General features: G+C 53.1%; 10 protein-coding genes across 10 annotated transcripts; 6 read left to right on the top strand and 4 right to left on the bottom strand.

Moving 5' to 3' along the window:
* Nucleotides 1–236: 236 nt before the first annotated feature.
* Nucleotides 237–2,041, bottom strand: SAICODRAFT_62010 (origin recognition complex, subunit 4; the record flags this gene model as incomplete). The annotated part of the gene is made up of 2 exons (XM_019169882.1): nucleotides 237–827; nucleotides 881–2,041. 2 exons carry the CDS (start codon nucleotides 2,039–2,041, stop codon nucleotides 237–239), a joined length of 1,752 nt encoding a protein of 583 aa, XP_019021387.1.
* Nucleotides 2,042–2,869: 828 nt separating this feature from the next.
* SAICODRAFT_32031 (uncharacterized protein) lies at nucleotides 2,870–3,788 on the top strand. Its single transcript, XM_019168087.1, has one exon. The coding sequence runs from the start codon at nucleotides 2,902–2,904 to the stop codon at nucleotides 3,625–3,627; it is 726 nt and encodes a 241-aa protein (XP_019021386.1). The 5' UTR covers nucleotides 2,870–2,901; the 3' UTR covers nucleotides 3,628–3,788.
* Nucleotides 3,782–5,356, bottom strand: SAICODRAFT_97430 (glutamate decarboxylase; the record flags this gene model as incomplete). The annotated part of the gene is made up of 2 exons (XM_019172106.1): nucleotides 5,259–5,356; nucleotides 3,782–5,205 (listed from the first exon to the last, which is right to left on the bottom strand). The coding sequence occupies exon 2, from the start codon at nucleotides 5,183–5,185 to the stop codon at nucleotides 3,782–3,784; it is 1,404 nt and encodes a 467-aa protein (XP_019021385.1). The 5' UTR covers nucleotides 5,186–5,205; nucleotides 5,259–5,356.
* Nucleotides 5,357–5,914: 558 nt separating this feature from the next.
* Nucleotides 5,915–7,600, bottom strand: SAICODRAFT_42289 (Pkinase-domain-containing protein; the record flags this gene model as incomplete). Its single annotated transcript, XM_019168696.1, has 3 exons — nucleotides 5,915–7,222; nucleotides 7,288–7,338; nucleotides 7,505–7,600. Coding segments are annotated over 3 exons (1,455 nt in total), but the record flags the coding sequence as incomplete, so codon positions are not given.
* A 658-nt stretch (nucleotides 7,601–8,258) lies between these two features.
* Nucleotides 8,259–8,991, top strand: SAICODRAFT_21758 (uncharacterized protein). Its single transcript, XM_019166465.1, has one exon. The coding sequence runs from the start codon at nucleotides 8,282–8,284 to the stop codon at nucleotides 8,906–8,908; it is 627 nt and encodes a 208-aa protein (XP_019021383.1). The 5' UTR covers nucleotides 8,259–8,281; the 3' UTR covers nucleotides 8,909–8,991.
* Nucleotides 8,992–9,141: 150 nt separating this feature from the next.
* Nucleotides 9,142–9,936, bottom strand: SAICODRAFT_27718 (uncharacterized protein; the record flags this gene model as incomplete). The annotated part of the gene is made up of 2 exons (XM_019167052.1): nucleotides 9,142–9,452; nucleotides 9,513–9,936. The coding sequence occupies 2 exons, from the start codon at nucleotides 9,934–9,936 to the stop codon at nucleotides 9,142–9,144; spliced, it is 735 nt and encodes a 244-aa protein (XP_019021382.1).
* Nucleotides 9,937–10,099: 163 nt separating this feature from the next.
* SAICODRAFT_97423 (RNA polymerase II subunit A C-terminal domain phosphatase SSU72) lies at nucleotides 10,100–10,798 on the top strand. Its single transcript, XM_019172104.1, has 2 exons — nucleotides 10,100–10,466; nucleotides 10,524–10,798. Exons 1-2 carry the CDS (start codon nucleotides 10,112–10,114, stop codon nucleotides 10,745–10,747), a joined length of 579 nt encoding a protein of 192 aa, XP_019021381.1. The 5' UTR covers nucleotides 10,100–10,111; the 3' UTR covers nucleotides 10,748–10,798.
* Nucleotides 10,799–10,865: 67 nt separating this feature from the next.
* Nucleotides 10,866–13,735, top strand: SAICODRAFT_174652 (uncharacterized protein). Its single transcript, XM_019165809.1, has 2 exons — nucleotides 10,866–12,997; nucleotides 13,048–13,735. Exons 1-2 carry the CDS (start codon nucleotides 10,985–10,987, stop codon nucleotides 13,483–13,485), a joined length of 2,451 nt encoding a protein of 816 aa, XP_019021380.1. The 5' UTR covers nucleotides 10,866–10,984; the 3' UTR covers nucleotides 13,486–13,735.
* A 249-nt stretch (nucleotides 13,736–13,984) lies between these two features.
* On the top strand, nucleotides 13,985–15,980 carry SAICODRAFT_61990 (uncharacterized protein; the record flags this gene model as incomplete). The annotated part of the gene is made up of 3 exons (XM_019169880.1): nucleotides 13,985–14,070; nucleotides 14,130–14,318; nucleotides 14,372–15,980. The coding sequence occupies 3 exons, from the start codon at nucleotides 13,985–13,987 to the stop codon at nucleotides 15,978–15,980; spliced, it is 1,884 nt and encodes a 627-aa protein (XP_019021379.1).
* A 1,363-nt stretch (nucleotides 15,981–17,343) lies between these two features.
* SAICODRAFT_85275 (supernatant protein factor, C-terminal domain-containing protein) lies at nucleotides 17,344–18,211 on the top strand. The gene is made up of 4 exons (XM_019171399.1): nucleotides 17,344–17,468; nucleotides 17,543–17,637; nucleotides 17,702–18,079; nucleotides 18,130–18,211. The coding sequence occupies exons 1-4, from the start codon at nucleotides 17,378–17,380 to the stop codon at nucleotides 18,172–18,174; spliced, it is 609 nt and encodes a 202-aa protein (XP_019021378.1). The 5' UTR covers nucleotides 17,344–17,377; the 3' UTR covers nucleotides 18,175–18,211.
* Nucleotides 18,212–19,154: the final 943 nt, after the last annotated feature.

The raw sequence follows: 19,154 nt of genomic DNA, 5'->3' as shown, positions 1-19,154 counted from the left end.
CGGAACACAGGCTTGGTAATGTTAAAAACCGTTGCTGACACATTTCAACGTCGGTGAGAGCCGTACTACTCTCATCTCTCCCTCGCAGCTCCGATCGAGGATTGTGAGTACCCCGGCTGCGGATATCCGACGTAGTACGTACAAGTTCGAAGTGACTAGACTTCACTTCACCGTGCCGGGGTGACTCGCTTAGTCATTCTCGGTCCCACTCTCCGACACAACCCTGCCAGCCTTAATCAAACATCCCTACACCACCTCCTCACAACACTTGGCAAGCCCTTCATGCGCTCCACAACCCCACCCAACTCCCCCAACCCAAACTCAACCCTCCACATCCTACACTCCCTGCTCAACCCGCTCCCTCCTGTCGTCGTAGATGTAGAAGTTGTAGCCGGAATGATTAGATCGAGCGTCGCGAGTTTTTCCCATGCCTCCATTGCGACATCGCGACTCCATAGCCGGACTCCACCGCCGGAACTGACGACCCCTCCCCCAGCCGAGGCGGCAATCGCACTTTTCGATGCGAGGGTCTTGTACTCTTCATAACACATATTGAAATTGCATAGTTCGACATCGCGGGCGTCTATGCGTGCGGCCGAAATGAGCATACACATCTCCACTAAACTCAATCCTTCCACAAGATGGAGCTTTGAATCAGGCGATTCCAGGGTGTTCGAAAGAAGGTCGGATGCGGACGGAAGGAGCGAGGCTGAACTTAGTGTTGTGAGGGCGGGGATACATGCCGAGTAGAATGTCGTCGGGTCTTTCGTCGTGGCAAAGATTCTGTGGACGAATCTCCTAAAAGCCTTGTCCGTTGCGTACAAGTCCTATTGTCCAGTTAACTTCCCTTTCCTTCCAATTGAATCAGAACCAGACTCACCTCAAGATGTTCATTCCATTCCTCCGCATACTCCATAACCTCCTCTCCCACTTCCACTCCCCCCACCTTAACTACCTCCCTCCCCTGTCCACCCTTCTCCCTCTCCACCTCCACCCCCAAACCCCTCTTACACACACCCCAAAATCCTTCCCTCCCCTGCGCAGACCTAACCTGCACAACCCGATGACTAAACCGACTCTTCACCCTCTTCTCCAACCCCTCCACCGCATCAAGTCTTTGAGTCAATCCAATAACACAAATCGGTGCTTTCCGGGCTTGAGCAATATCGAAGAGATTGTAGAGGAGGGTTTGGCGGGGGTGGAGGGCAAAGAGGTCGAAGTGATCAAGGATAAAGATGAGGGCTGTTGAGGTTCGGGTTTGGGGGGCGTGTATTTCTGAGGGTGGGCGTTCGTTTGCGGTTTCGAAGTTGGCGTCGGGCATTCCTGCGTCGCCGTCCCCGTCGCCGTCCAACAGGCCCAATTCCTCGGGATGCGACAATACAGCCAGCAGGGAGGTGAGCGTATCACTAAAATTTAAGCTCGCCCCATTATCGTCATCCAACTCCATCTCAACCCTCAATTGCCTCGCAATCTCCCTCAACGCAACCCGATCATCCGTCTGTACCAACCCACTCAACCTAACCTCCATCCACTCCTCACCATAGGCGTATTTCTCCCTCATCCCCTGTAACGCATGGTCGACTAACGCGGATTTTCCGGATGCGTGCGGACCAATGAGGAGAGCGGAGTTGGATTCGCCGTGGAGAATGGTTTGTTCGATCAGATGGTTTACTTTGTTAGACTCGGTGTCGAGGCCAACGAGAGGGATGGGTGCGCGACCGGTGAGTTTTGAAAGGATGTGGTGCTGGATGAACGAGACACTTTCTTCGCTGACTTTGAGAGTTTTTGAGGCGGTGCGTTTTCGGGGGGAGAGGAGGGGCGGGGGTTCGGAGATTGGGGTGGATGGTGGGTCTTGGGTGTGGTGGTGAGCTGGGGTTGCACGGGTCGAGGTTGATGTCGAGACAGGGCCCGGTGCAGACCGCGGGTTGGGTTTGCTGGGCGTTTTTTTGACGACTTCTTCTTCCTCTTCTTCAGACTCCTCAGACGGTGTAGCAGCCCTCCGTCGACTCCTGGTAGACGCCGGAGTAGCCTTGTTCTCCATCTTCTTGGCAGCGGCAGTCCTTGTCCTCGTTCCTCTCGTGACCACAACCTCTTCACTCTCCTCCTCAGTCTCTTCCTCCTCCGATTCTACCTTCAGTTGCCGCGATGCCGCCCGACCCTTACCGGTGTGCGCACGACTAGGCGTAGCCAGGTCATCCTCCGCACTCGCAACACTTGTAGGTGTGCCTTTACCAGGTGTCCCAGTCCCACCAGCACTCTTCACAATCTCTGCTGCAATTCTTGCGGCCACACTCTTCGGTGCTGCACTCGCCGGCGTCTTCGTCGTTGCAACCGCACCCGCAGGCTTCGGCACAGGCGTCACCTTCACAACCACTGGCGAAGGCCGTTGTCGTCCAGCAGCCGCGGCATTCTGCGCAGTAATAACACCCGAGAAAGGTTTGATGACAGCTGGTGCGATACCTGACGTAGCAGCGGCCGTGGCGAGTGCTTTGAGTGATGTTTGTGCTGGTCCGCCGAGTTTGATGCTGAATCCTGCTGTGCCTGGTGTTCGGATAACTGGACCGGTTACAGCGGTACCAACTGTTGGTCGTCTGATGATGTTAGGTGTGCGAGACCCTTTCCTCGCGGTGGTAGCGGCGGGCGTCGCAGTCTTCTTGGCCGCAGGAGTTCGGGTGAGTTCATCTTCGCTGTCGCTGAGTGCGACGCGCTGTTTCTTGGTCTGTCCTGGTGTTACAGGCGAATTGTCTTCTCTTGATCTCTTGGGAGGCATGATCCTTATATTTATTTATTTGAGTGTAGTGTTGTGGTGTATCGTGGCGCGTGCGTTTGTCCTCTCGAGAAATCCCAAAAGTCGATTTCGCAACGCCGACAACACCGACAACACCGACAACCATTGGAATTATGCCCGCCGAGAAACGCAAGCAGCCCTCTTCTTTCGCCAAAACCTCCAAGAAGGCCAAGCCCGCCGTCAACGATGACGTCCCGGAGCACATGATCGCACTCTACCAAGTCCACACCCGTACTGAACCCGCATCCCTCCCTCAACAAACCGAAGACGACGAAGATGACCAGACGACAACCCAAGAACCCGCACCCCCAAAGGCCTACAAAAGTCTGAAAAAAGCAAACTTCGTCGCCTCGAATTTCGCACGTTCATTCTTTAAAAAGTCAAACATCGAGATCTCTCCAAAAGAAATCAAATCTACCTCCGAGAATGGGTTGGTTCGGGTCCGGATCGAGCATTTAACCGAGGATGGAGATGAGTTGCTCGCGGAGGCTTGGGTTGAAAGAAAGTTGAGGCCGAAGACGCAGGAGGAGCTCGAAGGCAAGACTGAAGAAGAAGAGGAGGAGGAGGAGGAGAAAGATACGACGGCACCGGCGAAGCGCAAGATCGGGGAGTTGTATATGATTCACACCAGAGTCAATGGAAAGGAAGTCACTGGCGCCGGGTTCACGAAGATCAAGAAGGCCAACGCCCGTGCAAGAAAGTTTGTCAGAGAGGCCGTGGGAACGTCAGATGGAGACGTATCACAAATAGAGGAGCGGATGTCGGGTGGGGGTGTCGAAGTTTGGTGTGGAGACAACATCAAGGCTTGGGTTGTACTGGAGCAGCGCAACCAGCAGTGAGGGTAGCAGTGAAGAGCACAATGTCCCATGATATACCCGGAGAATGGACATCGCGAACTGAGGCGAACAGTTGAAACACGAACCAAGTGATATATTCATCTACAATATGGTATACTTATCGTACAACAACAACTTTACCCCAGCACGAACCCGTTTAGCAAATTCCGTGGGTCTTTCCCGTCTTCCCCTGCAAACTATGCTTATCATGACTGTGCACCCTCTTCCCATCCCTCCCCTTCCTCGCATGCCTTCCCTGCTTCTGCGTCTCAGTCATATGCTGCACAACCTCCTTGGGCGTCTTGTCGAGCGTCTCCAACACCATCTTCAAATCACGGAACAAGAGGTCAACGCGGTGGCGCGTGAAGTCCTCACGGAACACGACGCGGAGGAGTTTCATGTTGTTGGCGGAGGGAGCCATGGTGTAAGCGGGGACGATCCAGCCGCCGTGGGAGCGGAGGTGGGAGGCGATGTCGAATTCGTCGTAGTGGGTTTGTTCCTTGAGCTTGAAGGCGACCAAAGGAAGGCCCTTTCCGGAGCGTTCGGAGAGGATGGTAAAGCGACCAGTCTCTTCGAGTGTGTTGGCAAAGTAGTCAGCGTCATCGGTGAGGTTCTGCATGATAGCCCTGTATCCGTTCTTTCCCAGGCGCAAGAACTGGTAGTACTGCGCGATGACCTGGACTGCCGACTTGGAGAAGTTGAGGGTGAAGGAGACCTGAGGGGATCCGAGGTAGTTGATGGTAAAAAGGATGTCCTCGGGCAAGTACTCCTTGGAACGCCAAAGGGCCCATCCGACACCGGGGTAGGCGAGACCGTACTTGTGACCGGAAGCGTTGATAGAGATGACGTTGGGGAGACGGAAGTCCCACTTCAAGTCGGGGTTGACGAAAGGAGCGACGAAACCACCGGAGGCGGCATCGACGTGGATTCCGACGTCAAGGCCCTCCTTCTTGTTCTTCTCGCCCAAGAGACGGTCGATCTCGGCGACGTCCTCGTAGTGTCCGGTGTAGGTAGATCCCAAAATGGCACAGATCAAGATCGTGTTCTCGTCGACGGCGTCAACAGTCTCCTTGGGGTCAAGAACGAAACGAGTCTCAGTGACATTTTGGTACTTCTCCTCCACCTCGAGGTAACGAGCAGCCTTCTCCCAGACGACCTGGACGGCAGAGGACATGACGATATTAGGATGCTCCGTCGACTTTCCCTCCGCACGACGCTTGTGTTGCCACCTACGCTTCGCGGCGAGAACAGCAAGCATGACAGCCTCACTAGATCCAATCGTCGAAACACCAACAGCCTCGCCAGAGTTATTGTCCTTAATCGGAGCATTGAAGAGGCGTGCCAACATGTTTACGCAACGGGATTCGATTTCGGCGGTAGCAGGGTACTCCTCGAAATCGATAAAGTTCTTGTTCAAGTTCTCGAGCATGAGTTTCTCGGCTTGAGGCTCCATGTAGGTGGTGACGAAGGAAGCGAGGTTGAGGAAGGGGTTTCCGTCGAGAGCGAGTTCGTCGTGAACGAAGCGGTAGGCGGAGTCAGCAGGCAACTCGTCCTCAGCCATCTCAAAGGGGTTGATGGCGGCTGTACATCGGAGTTAGCAATTGGATCAACACAAACATCAATTTGATACACACCATCTGCAAACTTTGATCCGTAGACGGAAGAGGAAGAAAAGTACCTTCCATGTTCCTTCTGGTCCTGGGAAGATTGCTGGTTCTGGTCAGAAGAGACGATTCCTGAGAGTCCTGACATAGTGATTGTTGATGTTGATGGTTGATCTGGTGGTGGTGATGAATCCTCCTTCTTATAAAAGGGAGGGGTGGGGGATTACCTGTGATGACAGCACCTTGCATGTCGGGGCTCGGCGTACGCCAAATGGCGCGAGGGTCATTCCAGCCGACAGACAACTGACTGATCCTGGGTTGATGAACATGGCCATGAATGACAAAATACAATACAATTCCAATACTAGAAGAAAAAGCCAAACAAGAAAAACCTTATCAAAAGCTGACCTAGCCAAACACTGAACCAATCGCTCACACGCTCGCTCGCTCGCAAGATCCCAAATGGCTGCCACCGAGAGCAGCGGGCTCATCGCTCAAATTACGCATACCCATTTTCCGGCCCAGAAGAGTTCTAATGCTGTATTCTCCCTTTCCACTCAATAACTTACACTCCACTCATTCTCTCCTCGAGCTCCCTTCGACTAACTACGTCGCGGTTATTTCGCAGTCATAGGCGTATTCGCCAATGGACTCGAGCCAACCGCCGCACCTAGCCCACCAAGAGCGGGCCCAGGTCCCTTATTCCTCCTTCCCAGTAGCGTAGCCTTATCCAAATTCAACTCGAATCCACCCGCACGTCGCCTCTGACTCGAAGCGCCGACTCCACCAGTCTTCGGTGGTCCCATAGGTTCGACACGACGCTTCTTCGCTGGATCGATCGTCGCCTTCCTTAGATCGTTCTCGATACCGCCAGTGGCACCACCGCCGACGGTCGTAGATGCACGGTCCTCGGCCTCGGCTTCGGCTTCGGCTTCTTCGTCTTCGTCCATGGCATTCAGGTTGGCGAAGCCACCCGTTCGGTAATTGCCATGTTTGGCATTCTTGCGACGTGCACCCTCCTCTTCCATTCGGTGCACAGCATACGAGACATCAAAGACCTCACGCAAGGCAACCACACCAGGCGAACGGAAGTCAGCACGGGTGCCTCCAGGTGTCTCGGGGATACCGGGAGTACGGTTGGCGCGAACGGGGGTGTCGAGAGACATAGGCGAGCTAAAATCGTATTGGCGGTTGTGCAACCCAGCAGTGGGAGGAGCATCAGCAGCCGGCTGAGTCTCCTCATCCGTACCGCGGATCCAGGGGTGTGCCAAGAATTCGTCGATAGTGTATCGCTTCTCCGGGTCCACGGTCAACAAATGCGAAATCAAATCCTGCGCACTCTTCGAAATCTCGTCCCACCATGGTGAGAGGAAGGTGTATTGACCGCGAGCGACCTTCTCGGTCAAGACTTGGATAGACTCGTCGTAGAAGGGAGGGAACCCACAGAGAAGGGTGTAGAGGACACAGCCCATGGCCCACATGTCGACAGACTTGGAGTAACGCTCGTCCTTGACGATTTCGGGCGCGGTGTAACCGACGGTACCACAAGGCGTCATGGTCTGGGAATCCCAAACGACCTTGGAGAGACCGAAATCGGCGAGCTTGATGCGACCGATACCACCAGCTCCAACACCAGGGATGAACTCTCCCTCATCCTCCTTGTCCTCATCCTCACCCGTCCGCACCTTGGGGGTCTTTGACGGAATGAACGTGATAGGCTCGAACAACAAGTTCTCCGGCTTGATATCACGGTGAACGACACCCTTCTCCTCATGCAGATACCGAACGGCATGAGCCACCTGCGTAATCACATTTCTCGACAAATCCTCCGAAAAGTAGGTCAACCTCACGATTTGATGAAACAACTCTCCTCCAGGAACGAGCTCCATGATCAAAAAGTAGTAATCCCGACTCTCGGAAAACTCATACAGCTGGACGATATTAGGGTGATTAAGATTGCGCATAATCTGGACCTCTTTCAAGATGTTGGCACGCTATGGACACGAGTATCAGCATTTCCGGTTCTACTTGAGAACAAAAAGTAAAGAACACTGCGCACCTCGATTCCTTTCGGTTTCTGCTTGACAGTGGCATGTAAATGCTTGTCTCCCTAATCGCACCAAGACGCGATCAGATAATGAACCAAAAAAAGCAAGGATAATATGTAACGCCTAGCATGCACTCCCAATGTTCTCTCGGTAAAGAAAGGTCCGAGGATCGAGGTGCAGCAGTGGATTGCGCGAAAAACGGGGGGGTGGAAGTAGATGAGTACTAACCTGGCTGGCGTTCAACTCGTACTTTCTGACGACCTTGACTGCGACCATGTTTCCCGTCTTGCGATCTTGTGCTTTGTAAACGTTCGAGAATGCACCACTTCGAGTCGCCATTAGCTTTCATTTGACAGTTGCTCATGTGGATAACTCACTCTCCCATCTTCTCAATAAGCTTGTACTTCTCGTCCAGTAACGGGTACTTCGGCAACTTGCCCCTTGCCTCCCTCTCCTCCGCGACGATTCGAGCAGCAGCTTCATCGTACTCGCGTTTGTCACCGCTCTTCTCCTCCTGAACGCCTTGTGGGACTTGCGCACCGGCCGGAATGTAGACCTGCTCGGGCGTATGCACAGCTTGAGCAACAGCCTGGTGCGCATTTGCTACAGCACCTTTGCTGATCTGAGTGTTATGCCCAACATTCTGCTGAGCAGCAGCAACAACGGCATCTCGTTTCGGATGGGCGTCGACGTTGGCTGTCGCCGGGTAAGGATCGGAGTAAGGCTGGTGATGCGGCTGCGGGTTAGGATTCGCGGGCGATGGCTGCTGCCTTGCTTGTTTGCCGTGACGGATGAAGTTCTTGAGGTTTTCGATCATGGGCATTGTGGATGAATGGTTGGTGAATGCTGGTGAATGCTGGTGGGTTGGGTGGGGTGGGGGGGGGGTCCTTGTTATTTTGAGTAGGCTCAGGATGGCAGAAGAGACGCGGGCGCGACGTCAACTGCGAGAAGTGCCGCATGACGTAGGAGAGCAGCCTGCGCACAACACCGCATGCACAATGACCAATGGATCTTCCAGTCGTCCAGTCAATAAGGGAGAGCCGAGCTGTTACGCTGGACGGGCTCAAGGACCTTCTGCAATGGAAGATGCAGCACGGCCAGCGAAGGCCTACCCTGCCCGCCCTCGTCGCTCGGAACAGTGATGGCGCAGTGGCAGCCGCCTCAAAAGCTGCATTCAACCCGGCTCTCACTCTGGACGAAGCCTTGAAAGAGATCACCGTTCTACGCGGCGTCGGGCCCGCTCTTGGCTCGCTTATTCTGGGCATCGTCCGTGATGATGCACCCTTCTACTCTGATGAAGCCGCTGTCAAGGTATTGGGCTTGAAGAGTAGGAAAGACCTCAAATACACCTTGAAGGAGTATAAAGCGGTTGTTACTGCTATTGAAAAGATCTGCCAAGAGGCGGAGGAAGAGATCTCGCCAAGAGACATGCAGTGGAAGATTTGGAGAGAGGTGCGTGGGGAAAGTGAGGCGCATACATCCCCGAAGGAGGATGCTGCAAAGCCAAAGACGACGTCAAAGAAGCGAAAAGCAAAGGTTGGAGAAAGCGAATCGGGTGACTCACGGCCCGAGCCCGTAGCGGAGCCCGATGCCAAACGTAGGAGTACCCGAAAACCCCGTTCATCGAAATAGGTAGTCTAGTAAAACATTATGAGGAGAGTATCAAGGATAACAATATATGAAAGCGTGCCTCACACGTACAACCCAATGCCTATGGCACATCTAAACAGTCCCTGCCCATGGCCAGTCCACAGGCCTAAGTTAAACCCATCCAGTAACATGTTTATATCCCCAGACCATCGTCCAGCGACAGTCTTCCTCACATCCTCTGCCGTGTCCATTCCCATGTATCGCCCAATTGCGTATCAACCATCATACCCACCCATCTGCGACGTCCTTCTCGACACCGGCGTCCGTAACTGCTGCGACGGCGTCGGACTCGTCGCTTGTGATTCTGGTAGTGCCGGAGAAAGTGCCCGTGGTGGGTCTGTATCGTCTGGTTCGTCAATCCATTCGTCTTCTTCGAGATTTGATTCTGCTTCCTCTTCTGGAGGGAGTGATGGGTCGTGCTGGAGGTGCGATGAGTGAGAGAGTTGAGGGTGGAGGACGCCGAGTTCTTCGCCGGTAAAGTCGCCGATTAGTTGGATGTAGTCTTCGGGTATTAGTCCGCTTTCGCCTGTACCACGCACTTGTTAGCTGTGATCTTTGTGATAGGAGAGAGTAAGGTTCCACACACCTGTCGCCGGATCCTCGGCAACCAACCACCCCTGCCCATGTCGATAGCTAACCCAAACCAATTGCCCCTCGCTCAACGCAACCTCGTTCTCATGCTCAGGAACGAAATCAAATAACGCGATCGCGCGTCCATGGACTTCCTCATCTTCGTGACTCGCTTGGAACGCGAAGCCGTGGCCTTGGAATTGTGGAGATGCGAGGTCGGCGTCTTCGTCGTAGGGTGGGCCGTCGAGGCGGGTTTGTTCGAGGTCGAGGGAGAGGGAGGAGCGGGGAGAGGAGGAAGGGGTGGGGCCGTGGAAGAGTGGATCGGTGGGGTTATAGGCGTAGTCGCGAACGATGAATTCTTGCGGTTGCGCTTTTAGCACGGACGGATCGAGTGATATCCGCTTCACATGCTGCTGCGACTCGGCTTCTGCTTCTTCCATGGACGCAATATCTGATCGCAATTGTCGGTTTGACGGGTAAGCTCTGTGTTTGAGCCCGCACGGTCCAAGTCCATTCGGGAGTGCTCTCGGCTGGTTGGCTGTGTGGCTGGTGAGACCCGCGTACGATATATACCTACGTGAGTGTCCAGTGACAGTACTGTTCTCACAATTCAACATGAAGCTCCTCTTTGCGACTGTATGCGCTTCAAACCAGAATCGATCCATGGACGCACACGACAAGCTCTGCAAGGCGGGGTTCAATGTCTGTTCGTACGGCACCGGATCTGCTGTCCGTCTACCAGGTCCAGCAGCGGATAGGCCGAATATCTACAAGTTTGGCACGCCGTACAATCAGATCTACCAAGAGCTTGCGGCGCAAGACAAGAAGCTGTATACGGCGAACGGGCTGTTGTCCATGTTGGATCGGAATCGGAATATCAAGGAAGCGCCCGAGAGGTGGCAGGAACACAAGAGTACGTTCGATGTGGTGATTACGTGTGAAGAGAGGTGTTTTGATGCTGTTTGCGATGGTGCGTTGTGGATGTTGAATTGGCTGAATAGTAATTGTTCTAACGCACGAAATACAGATCTGATCAACCGGGGAGAGAACCTCAACCGCCCTGTTCATGTCATCAACGTCGACATTACGGATAACCGCGAGGAAGCAGACGTAGGAGGAAAGGGTATCCTTGAGCTTGCAACGGCTTTGGAGGCATGCACAGACCCAGACGGCGAGATCCAGGAGGTCCTCGCTCGATGGCAGGAGGCACACCCACGGCTGCCCGTACTGCACGCCGTTCACTTCTTTTGACATACTCTCTCTCGGGACTTTTTGCTTGGAATCTTGGCATGGCTGGCGTTTTGTGTTTCTTGATTATTCTTGCATTGAATTAATTCCTTTGTTTTAACCTTTCCCTTCATTTCTGCGGCTGCAGTACGTGCGCGTGTGTTTGGGAGGGCCGGGTGCTCGCGACCGAACGTTCAACAGCCATCCTCGAAGTACGACACACCCAGCACAAACCATACGGTCTTTTCCTTCTTGTACGGTATGCAGAACGGTGCATACAATCAGCGTCCTGGTCCGCCGACTATTCCTCGGGAAGCACGGCCGGCTTCACCGGCGTTGAGCTCATATTCCCTTCGTTCGGAGGATTCAAGGGGGGGTACCTCGAATGTTGGTTCGAACGTAGGTAGTGGGGGATTGCGACCGCCTGTTAGACCTGGAGACCTGGAGACTGCTCGTGTTTACCATGCGGCACTCAAGCGATACCTTGGCCCCGGCCTCAACAACGACCCGGCCTCCGACAGGCAACACAAAGCCCGCGATAAGTTGCTGCGACTGAGCCGACAGCAATTTCAGGAACTGAGCCAAGATGTTTTCGATGAACTCTCGCGACGACAGGGAGGTACTGTCGCACCGAGGTCCTTGCCCGAGAACGAAAAGTACCATCCCAAGAGAAATCAGGCACGGCAGAAGTTGAGTACGCTGCCACCGCCTAGGTTCAAGGATTTGGGAACGGATGTGTATCACGAATTGGTGAGGAGGTATCCGGAGTTCGAAGGAGGTGTTGGTGCGCAGAGGGAGAGGTCGCCTGCAAGAGCCCCCGTTGTTATGGGACCGCCGGAGGTGAGACCGCAGCCGAAGACTTTCCAGTCGAATACTCTTATTCCGAACAAATCACAAATGGTTGAGGAAAGTGAAGATGAAGAAGAGTCGCAACCGGCCCAGTCATACCCCGAAGAGCCTAATCAACATGAGTCTGTCTCCAGTGCATCCTTGTACGGCGGTATCTTGAGCGACAACGCAAGCATCACATCTGCCTCGAGAGCGCTGGCCAGCTCGCCAGCAAGTCAAGTTGTGCCCGCACGCCCTGCAGCACCTACTGACTACGAGGCCAACATCGCAGGTTTGCAAGCTAGGGTTGCCGCATTGGAGTCTGACTTGGCCCGGGCGAATGAGGAGTTGAAGTCAGCACGAGAGTCAGCAGATGTGGCCGAGCAAAGACGACGAGAAGCTGAAGGACAAGCAGGGCAGTGGACAAGATTGGGCGAGGAGAATGCCAAGCTGAAGGAGGATTTGCGCGTTCAGCACGAGGTAACAGAGCAAGTACGACGGGAAGCGATGCAGTTCTTGGAGGAGATGAAGTCGTTGTCGTTACGCGAGTCGACCAACTTGAGTGAAACGGATCAGTTGCGGGAGCAGCTCTCTACGCTCCAGGCGGAGGTGTCGCATTGGAAATCAATGCACTCTCAGGCACGAGCACAGTTGAGGTCCTTGAGGGCCACTTCGGTGTTTGGAAGAGCACAGGTCGACCGGAGCAATTTACATGCTGAGAATGGCGCCATTGATGATGGGCATTTCGGTAACTTCCAGGCCGCTGTGGATGATTTGCTTTCTTCTGCGCGTTCGTCGAACTTGCAGGGAGCGATGATGGACTCGATGAAGGGACTGTTGTCTGCTACGAGGGCGATCGATGCTGACTTGGATCAAGCGCCGAATGGTGTGGCTCCTGAGGTGTTGCAGCGAGTGATGAAGTTGAGGCAGAGGTTGAGTGCGACGTGCAGCAACCTTATCACTGCTTGCAAGAACCATATCGCTGCAAGAGGTCTGTCGCCTATCAGCCTGGTTGATGCTGCGGCGAGCCATCTGTCCGGAACTGTGGTGGAACTCGTCAACATTGTCCGTCTCCGGCCGACGAGCAACGGTGAAGCAGTCCTCGATGATGGAGATGATACTGTCTCTGAAAGCGGTAGCAGTGCGGTGAGCATGTCAGTTGTCGGTGAGCGTACCAAGGTCGTTCGCGAGTCCGCTGCGCTTCGCACGTTCCGGCGTCGCAGCTCCTCGCACTACAGTGTTGATTCGCCGCCTCCGCTGACGGGACCCATGCCTGCAATTCCGAGCAATCTCATCCCGCACACTGCGTCGGCTTATAGTAGTGAGAATGAGAATGAGCAGCAGCCGAGGAGAGTGCCTGTTAGAATGAATGAGAGGTGGAGCGCAATCAGTGGTAGCTCGTACGGAGGCAATCGAGATGGCCGCGATGAGCTTGAGGAGTTGAAGGTATGAAAGTCAATTACTAGTCTTTGCACGATCGCTAACAAGAGCTACAGGGACATCTCGAAACTCAGACAGAACGAATCGTCGAGGACATTCAGGCTTTGCTCTCATCCATTCGTGCAGACGCTGCACTGCCTGAACTCCGCATGCACATGCATGACATTGTGGAGACTGTCACAAACGTGGTCAGTCGCTCGCGTGCGTTGAGCCCGGCATCAGTCACGTCCATCTCAGTCATTGTCAATGATCTCGAAGGATGTGCTACTAAGGTCAACGAAATGCGAATGGATACTGAAGCCGAAGGGGCTGTGGTTGACAAAGCTTATAAGCAAAAGCTCGCTGGTGCAGCCTTTGATACGGCCAAGTTGGTGAAGGCGCTTATGAAGGCGGTGGAAGACAATCGTCAGACATCATTACCGATGGCGGCTGGAGAGGATGATATCGTTGGATTGGGAATTACTAGACAAGAGGATGAAGATGCATTGCGTTAGGTGAGCCGCAGCAACAGCAGAAGCAGGGACGTTTAACACTTAGATGCTACCTTATACACTCGCGTTCACGCCAGGGTCCCGACAACGCCCGAATGGCGGTCGCATGCAAACACCGGCGCTTGAACTTACCGATTTCAGCCAGACTCCGAGGCCTCGAAGACCAATGGAAGCTTAACGTATCTGCGTTCCTTGCTCAAAGGTTGTTCTAGTCCTCATTAAATTTTCTTGATGGCAGGGTTCGGTGCATCGATTTCCGCGCGCGGCGAATCAGAACCGAGATGGTCGCCGAAGCGCCCCTCCTTACCGCACCTCCCATATGAACTTGTCTCATTACGCTTATCGTCGGTCAAACTAAAAAATATTGGTACCCGACCGATTCAGTAACGATGTCCGCCGTTGGGCGTCAGGAATTCGCTTCTTTTTTTATATCGCGTCTTTCCCCGCCCGCACCTGTCTCTCCAGGATCACCTCTCCCACCCGTGGGTAACACTCGCCAATCATGATTTTCAACAACGTGATCGAAAACCTGAACTTGCGCATTGCGCGCTCCTTCATCGGTCGCCACTTTCGTTTGGAAGGCAGCGGGTACGCTTGATTTGCGCTGACAGACTCTGTCGTACGGTTACTCATGGCCTTCTGCGCAGTCACCCCCGCGAGCGTGCTGGATCCAAGTTCTCCATCGAGATCCGTGCCGGTTTGGCCACCTTCTTCGCCATGGCTTACATCATCGCCGTGAACTCGTCTATTGTCTCGGACTCTGGAGGAACGTGTATCTGTGACCCTGTCGACCCTACCGATACCATTTGCGCTGTTGATCCCTCTTACCTTGAGTGGTACGCTTCATGTCCTTGTACCCCGCATGAGCTGAAGCTTACACTTTGTACAGTGTGTCCGTCGTGAAGCGTGATATCGTTACCGCTACCTGCGCCATTGCTTGTATCGCCTGTGTCTGCATGGGTTTCCTCGCCAACCTTCCCCTTGGTATCGCTCCCGGAATGGGTTTGAACGCTTACTTCACCTACCAAGTCGTCGGTTACCACGGTTCCGGAAACGTCTCTTATCGTCAGGCTTTGGCTGCTGTCTTCGTTGAGGGTCTTCTCTTCGTCGCGTTGTCCATTCTCGGTATCCGTCAGTGGCTCGCTCGTGCTATTCCCGCGTCGATCAAGCTTGCTGCCGGTGCCGGTATTGGATTGTACCTTACCATCATTGGTCTTGCACCCAGTGCTGGACTTGGTGTGATTGGAGCTGACTCTGCCACTATCGTTGGTCTTGGTGGATGTCCTGCCGAGTACCAGGATGAGAACGGTGTTTGTTTGTCCCACAAGCTTCAGTCCCCCACCATGTGGATCGGTATCTTCTTGGGAGGTGTTGTCACCGCCATCCTCTTGATGTACAAGGTTAAGGGTGCCATTTTGATCGGTATCGGAATCGTCTCTATCACTTCCTGGCCTCGTAATTCGGTCATCACTCAGTTCCCTCACACTGATGCTGGTGACTCCAACTTCGACTTCTTCAAGAAGGTTGTGACCTTCCACAAGCTTGAGAAGACCGCCGCTGTTCAAGACTGGGACTTTAGCAGTGGTCACCTCTGGTTGGCTTTGATCACCTTCTTGTACGTCGACATCATGGATACCACCGGTACTTTATACTCTATGGCCAAGTTCGCCGGTTTCGTCGACCCCCGCACCCAGGACTTCGAAGGATCCGCCACTGCTTACCTCGTCGATGCCTCCTGTATCTCCATTGGTTCTTTAATGGGTCTTCCTCCCGTCACCGCTTTCATCGAATCTGGTGCTGGTATCTCGGAGGGTGGAAAGACGGGTATCACCGCCATTGTTATCGGTTTCGGCTTCTTCATCTCCATCTTCTTCGCACCTATCTTCGCTTCCATTCCTACGTGGGCTACCGGATCCACCTTGGTCATTGTCGGCAGTATGATGATCAAGTCCGCTGCTTTCATCAACTGGGATTACCCTGGAGACGCTATCCCCGCTTTCCTCACCATCGCCTTGATGCCCTTCACCTACTCCATCGCTTACGGACTTATCGCCGGTATCTGCTCTTACATCCTCCTCAACGGTTTCACCTGGATTGTTGGTGTCATCTCTGGTGGTCGCATTCAGCCTCCGGAGCTTGACAAGAAGGAGCACTGGACCTGGAAGTTGGAGGGTGGCATCTTGCCTCCTTGGGTTCAGCGTCTCACGAAGGGTGACACCCGCTTTTGGCGTACTGAGTACGTCGAGTCTACCTACGGCCCTGGCCAGACTGTTGTGGAGTTGCCTACCACCAGAGACTCCGCTGACAACTCTATTGAGTTGACGTCGCAGAAGAAGGGTACCGCCACCGCCAGAACGTCGGAGATTGGTGTCGGCGAGGTCGGCGAGGGTAGGATGTCTCAGTCGAACGACTTCACTGCTCCTATGGCTGGTATGGGTATGCAGATGGATAACGAGGTTACCGGTGAGCAGTACCGTGACACTCAGGCAAGGCGTTAAGGTAGTGTTTTTATGATTGGACGGAAACGGTTTTGGAGTTGAGATATGAATAATGTTGGGTAATCTCTATACGATTGTAGATAAACGGTTACATTAATATCAATTTTGAAATGATTCCCTGTACCGGTCTCCTAATGTTGCGAGCTCAGGACTCTCAAGCATCTTTCGTCCTCCTGCGCGCGGACTGCGTCATTTTGTAGCTGGCTGCGAGGGGTGGACCGGTAGGTATCAAGGGCTTCGAACCTGGGCATTTAAAGTTCTGAAAGCTGAGCATACCTGCATTCCGATGTACTTCGAAAAGGTGAAGAAAAAGGGGCCGACTCGACCCCAGAAGATCATTCTAACCACAAGCACTTCTATGAGTCCGAAACAAGGTTTGTGGTGGCAGTCAGCAATAGGCAATACCAGTCTTCCATGAACTAAATTGATCCGGTCTCTAGTTGTCCTTGCGACAGAAGTCGGATATCCATTGTTCCGATTTGAAGAAGGTGGTGTCAAACGGACCCGCGACGGTGGTAACTCCATGACGTTAAAGAAGACCCGACATGATTGACGCGGTGGCATCTTCTAACTGCCAACATGGAAGGCCAGCTTCAACTGGTACGATCGAGGAATCATGCTCCGTTCGCTTGGCTTTGGCTTTCTTCTTTCTCCAGACGGATGATCTCGGCCAGTAAAGCCCGCGTCTCCTCTTCCGCTTCATCTCCTCCGAATGGCAGGTTGCCTGCTATAAAGACTTGTCGCCTCAGACGTGTCGCTACGAACTTTGTCAGTAACCGGTGGTTCGGATTGATGGCAGGGGGTCTTTACTTAGTAGTCTCATTACTCGATCAATTGCCTCCCCGGTGCCGCTGGCCTGCTGCAACCGTGCAACGTTTACGCCGTTCAAGCCTGGCATACCAACACTGATTGGACCCATTGCTGCGTCAGTCCCTGTCCAGATGAATATGGACGATGAAGGGTAGAGAAAAGTGAGCTGGACATGTCGTGCTTGGGGTGTCAGTAGTGTTGGTGGGAGACTGGAATAGGCAATCTTAATCCGTGGTTCGGCCGCGTGTTCCATGTTACCGAATTGACTGGTAATACTCTTAATTGTAATTGTGATCTCTTCGAAATCGCAGAGCGCTCGAGACGTTGTACCGTGTACGGGGATCGTCGTGCATAATGGCACCAGTACCGGTAACGTAGACACATGCTTCGGTAATCGTCGGTATGAGATGAAGAGTATAATCAAGTTATCTGCAAAGCTTAGCAAGCATTTCCCTTGGTCAGTTGCTTCTTTATTCAAAAGTCTCACGTGCGTCCGACGTCACGGGCAACGCGAGATCTCGACGGCCCGTTGCGCAAGTACAACAACATTTGTCTACGACAGGCAATTGTACCGTCTCGGGTCAAACATGCTATCCCACCTGTGGTCACCTCTTCTCCTGCTGCTGGCAGCTACCTTGGTGATCGCCCACACCATTAATGTTCCGCCCCATGTACGAGGTAGGTCCTGAAGTCTGTTTGCAATTGCGAGGCATACAATTGCGCTTACAGGCACTGACTGTTGCAAATTACAGAATGTTTCCATGAGGGCCTTCACAGGGGGGACACCATGACTGTCAGCTTCCAAGTTGGTGTCGGGGATGGAGGAAACGGAGATATCGACTTTTGGGTGAGTAGTTGTCATAATCAGCCGACGGGCAGTCGTGTTCGCAAACTTACTAACATAAACCTAGCTTACTGATCCCAAGGATTCGGTGTTGATTTCTGATCTTAAGTCTTCCACTGGCGACCACTCCTTTGAGGCCCAGCACGATGGCACCTACCGCTACTGCTTCTCCAACGAGATGTCATCAATCTCTACCAAGGAAGTATCCTTCAATGTCCACGGCATTGTTTACGTTCCAGAAAACTTGAATGACCCGGACCACAATGATCCTGTGGAGAAGGAGGTCAGAGAGCTTGCGGATTTGCTTAATGCGGTTAAGGATGAGCAGGAGTACATTGTTGTCCGTGAGCGAAGGCACAGGAACACCGCTGAGTCTACCAACACGAGAGTGAAATGGTGGAGTGTCACCCAGGGTATTGTGCTTGTTTGCGTGGGGGTGTTCCAGGTATGTACTTTGGATGGTGACTCCCTTGGCAATATTAACCTCTGGTTTAGGTATTCTACCTGAAGCGCTTCTTTGAGGTGAAGCGTGTGCTGTAAGGCACCTATTCGAACTTGCTGTGCAGCTGTTTATGGCATAGATCAGACAAGCTGGTTTGGGACACACAGTGCCATCGCATACGCTGGATATAAGACCATGCTTATTAATCATTTACTCCAATACCATATAACCCTGGGTATCTCGTCTGCTGGGCCCGCCCGTGCACTAGTATCAAACTATTCATCAACTGATATTTCATTCATGCCTTGCTGCAGGCTTTCTGAAAGCTCGCTGGTCACGTCCGCGATTTCAGACGGCGATCTTGATTTACTCTCTCTTGCATGCTTTCGAGCATGCTTCTGTGCCCATGCACTGCGGGCTTGCATCTCTGCCTGACATTCCGGTTCTAGGAATTCCTCAAGCAGCCGCTCTTCGCAAGTAATTTGGCTCAGTGAAACCTAAAACCGTTAGAAATCTTATTAGGCACGTTCGCCTGCAAATGTTTTGCTGACTTACCCATCTTGTCCAACCAGTGGCATATTTCACCAAAAAACGAGTTTGCCCGCAACGTGACACCTTCTTCCGCAGAATCCGCGTAATTCGGAGCTCGCCTGGGTTATAGGGAGCGTACTCCGCTTTCTTGTGTTCTCCTAGTAATGGTGGGCTGATAATGGGTTCCACTTCCACAGATAGCCTGGTGTCCAACAAATGGGGTGATGTTGAGTTTGACAGCTCCAGCTTGGATAGTGAAAGAGACGCTTTCTTAGATCCCCAAATCCAACGTTTGACTGTTTCTCGCCCCTATATGATGTTTCGGTTTTTAACGTCGGTGTTCGTGTCAGGACGAGCTATGTAAGAATGCGTGCGTAGACAAAAGAAACTAAAACCAAGCTGAGCCACGCGCTAGCGCAGGGGTATGTGTAGCGCACTTTACCTGTATCAGATGTACTACTGCAGGGTAGTACGTCGTGGAAGGATTCTGGAGCCTTGGTAACTGTGATATACTCAATGAGAAGGTTGTGTTTGATGAAGATTCTAA

Source organism: Saitoella complicata (genome assembly GCF_001661265.1).
Source record: "Saitoella complicata NRRL Y-17804 unplaced genomic scaffold SAICOscaffold_27, whole genome shotgun sequence".
Lineage (NCBI taxonomy): Eukaryota > Fungi > Ascomycota > Saitoellomycetes > Saitoellales > Saitoellaceae > Saitoella > Saitoella complicata.
The sequence above is the reverse complement of the archived record's forward strand: the minus strand, read 5'-3'. Positions and strand labels throughout refer to the sequence as shown.

Coding starts and splice junctions, on each gene's coding strand:
- SAICODRAFT_97423 (XM_019172104.1), top strand. CDS start 10,112: ATGAAGCTCCTCTTTGCGACTGTATGCGCTTCAAACCAGAATCGATCC. Junction 10,467..10,523: donor TTTTGATGCTGTTTGCGATG/GTGCGTTGTGGA, acceptor CACGAAATACAG/ATCTGATCAACCGGGGAGAG.
- SAICODRAFT_85275 (XM_019171399.1), top strand. CDS start 17,378: ATGCTATCCCACCTGTGGTCACCTCTTCTCCTGCTGCTGGCAGCTACC. Junction 17,469..17,542: donor TGTTCCGCCCCATGTACGAG/GTAGGTCCTGAA, acceptor TGCAAATTACAG/AATGTTTCCATGAGGGCCTT. Junction 18,080..18,129: donor TTTGCGTGGGGGTGTTCCAG/GTATGTACTTTG, acceptor CCTCTGGTTTAG/GTATTCTACCTGAAGCGCTT.
- SAICODRAFT_21758 (XM_019166465.1), top strand. CDS start 8,282: ATGGATCTTCCAGTCGTCCAGTCAATAAGGGAGAGCCGAGCTGTTACG.
- SAICODRAFT_174652 (XM_019165809.1), top strand. CDS start 10,985: ATGCAGAACGGTGCATACAATCAGCGTCCTGGTCCGCCGACTATTCCT. Junction 12,998..13,047: donor ATGAGCTTGAGGAGTTGAAG/GTATGAAAGTCA, acceptor CAAGAGCTACAG/GGACATCTCGAAACTCAGAC.
- SAICODRAFT_32031 (XM_019168087.1), top strand. CDS start 2,902: ATGCCCGCCGAGAAACGCAAGCAGCCCTCTTCTTTCGCCAAAACCTCC.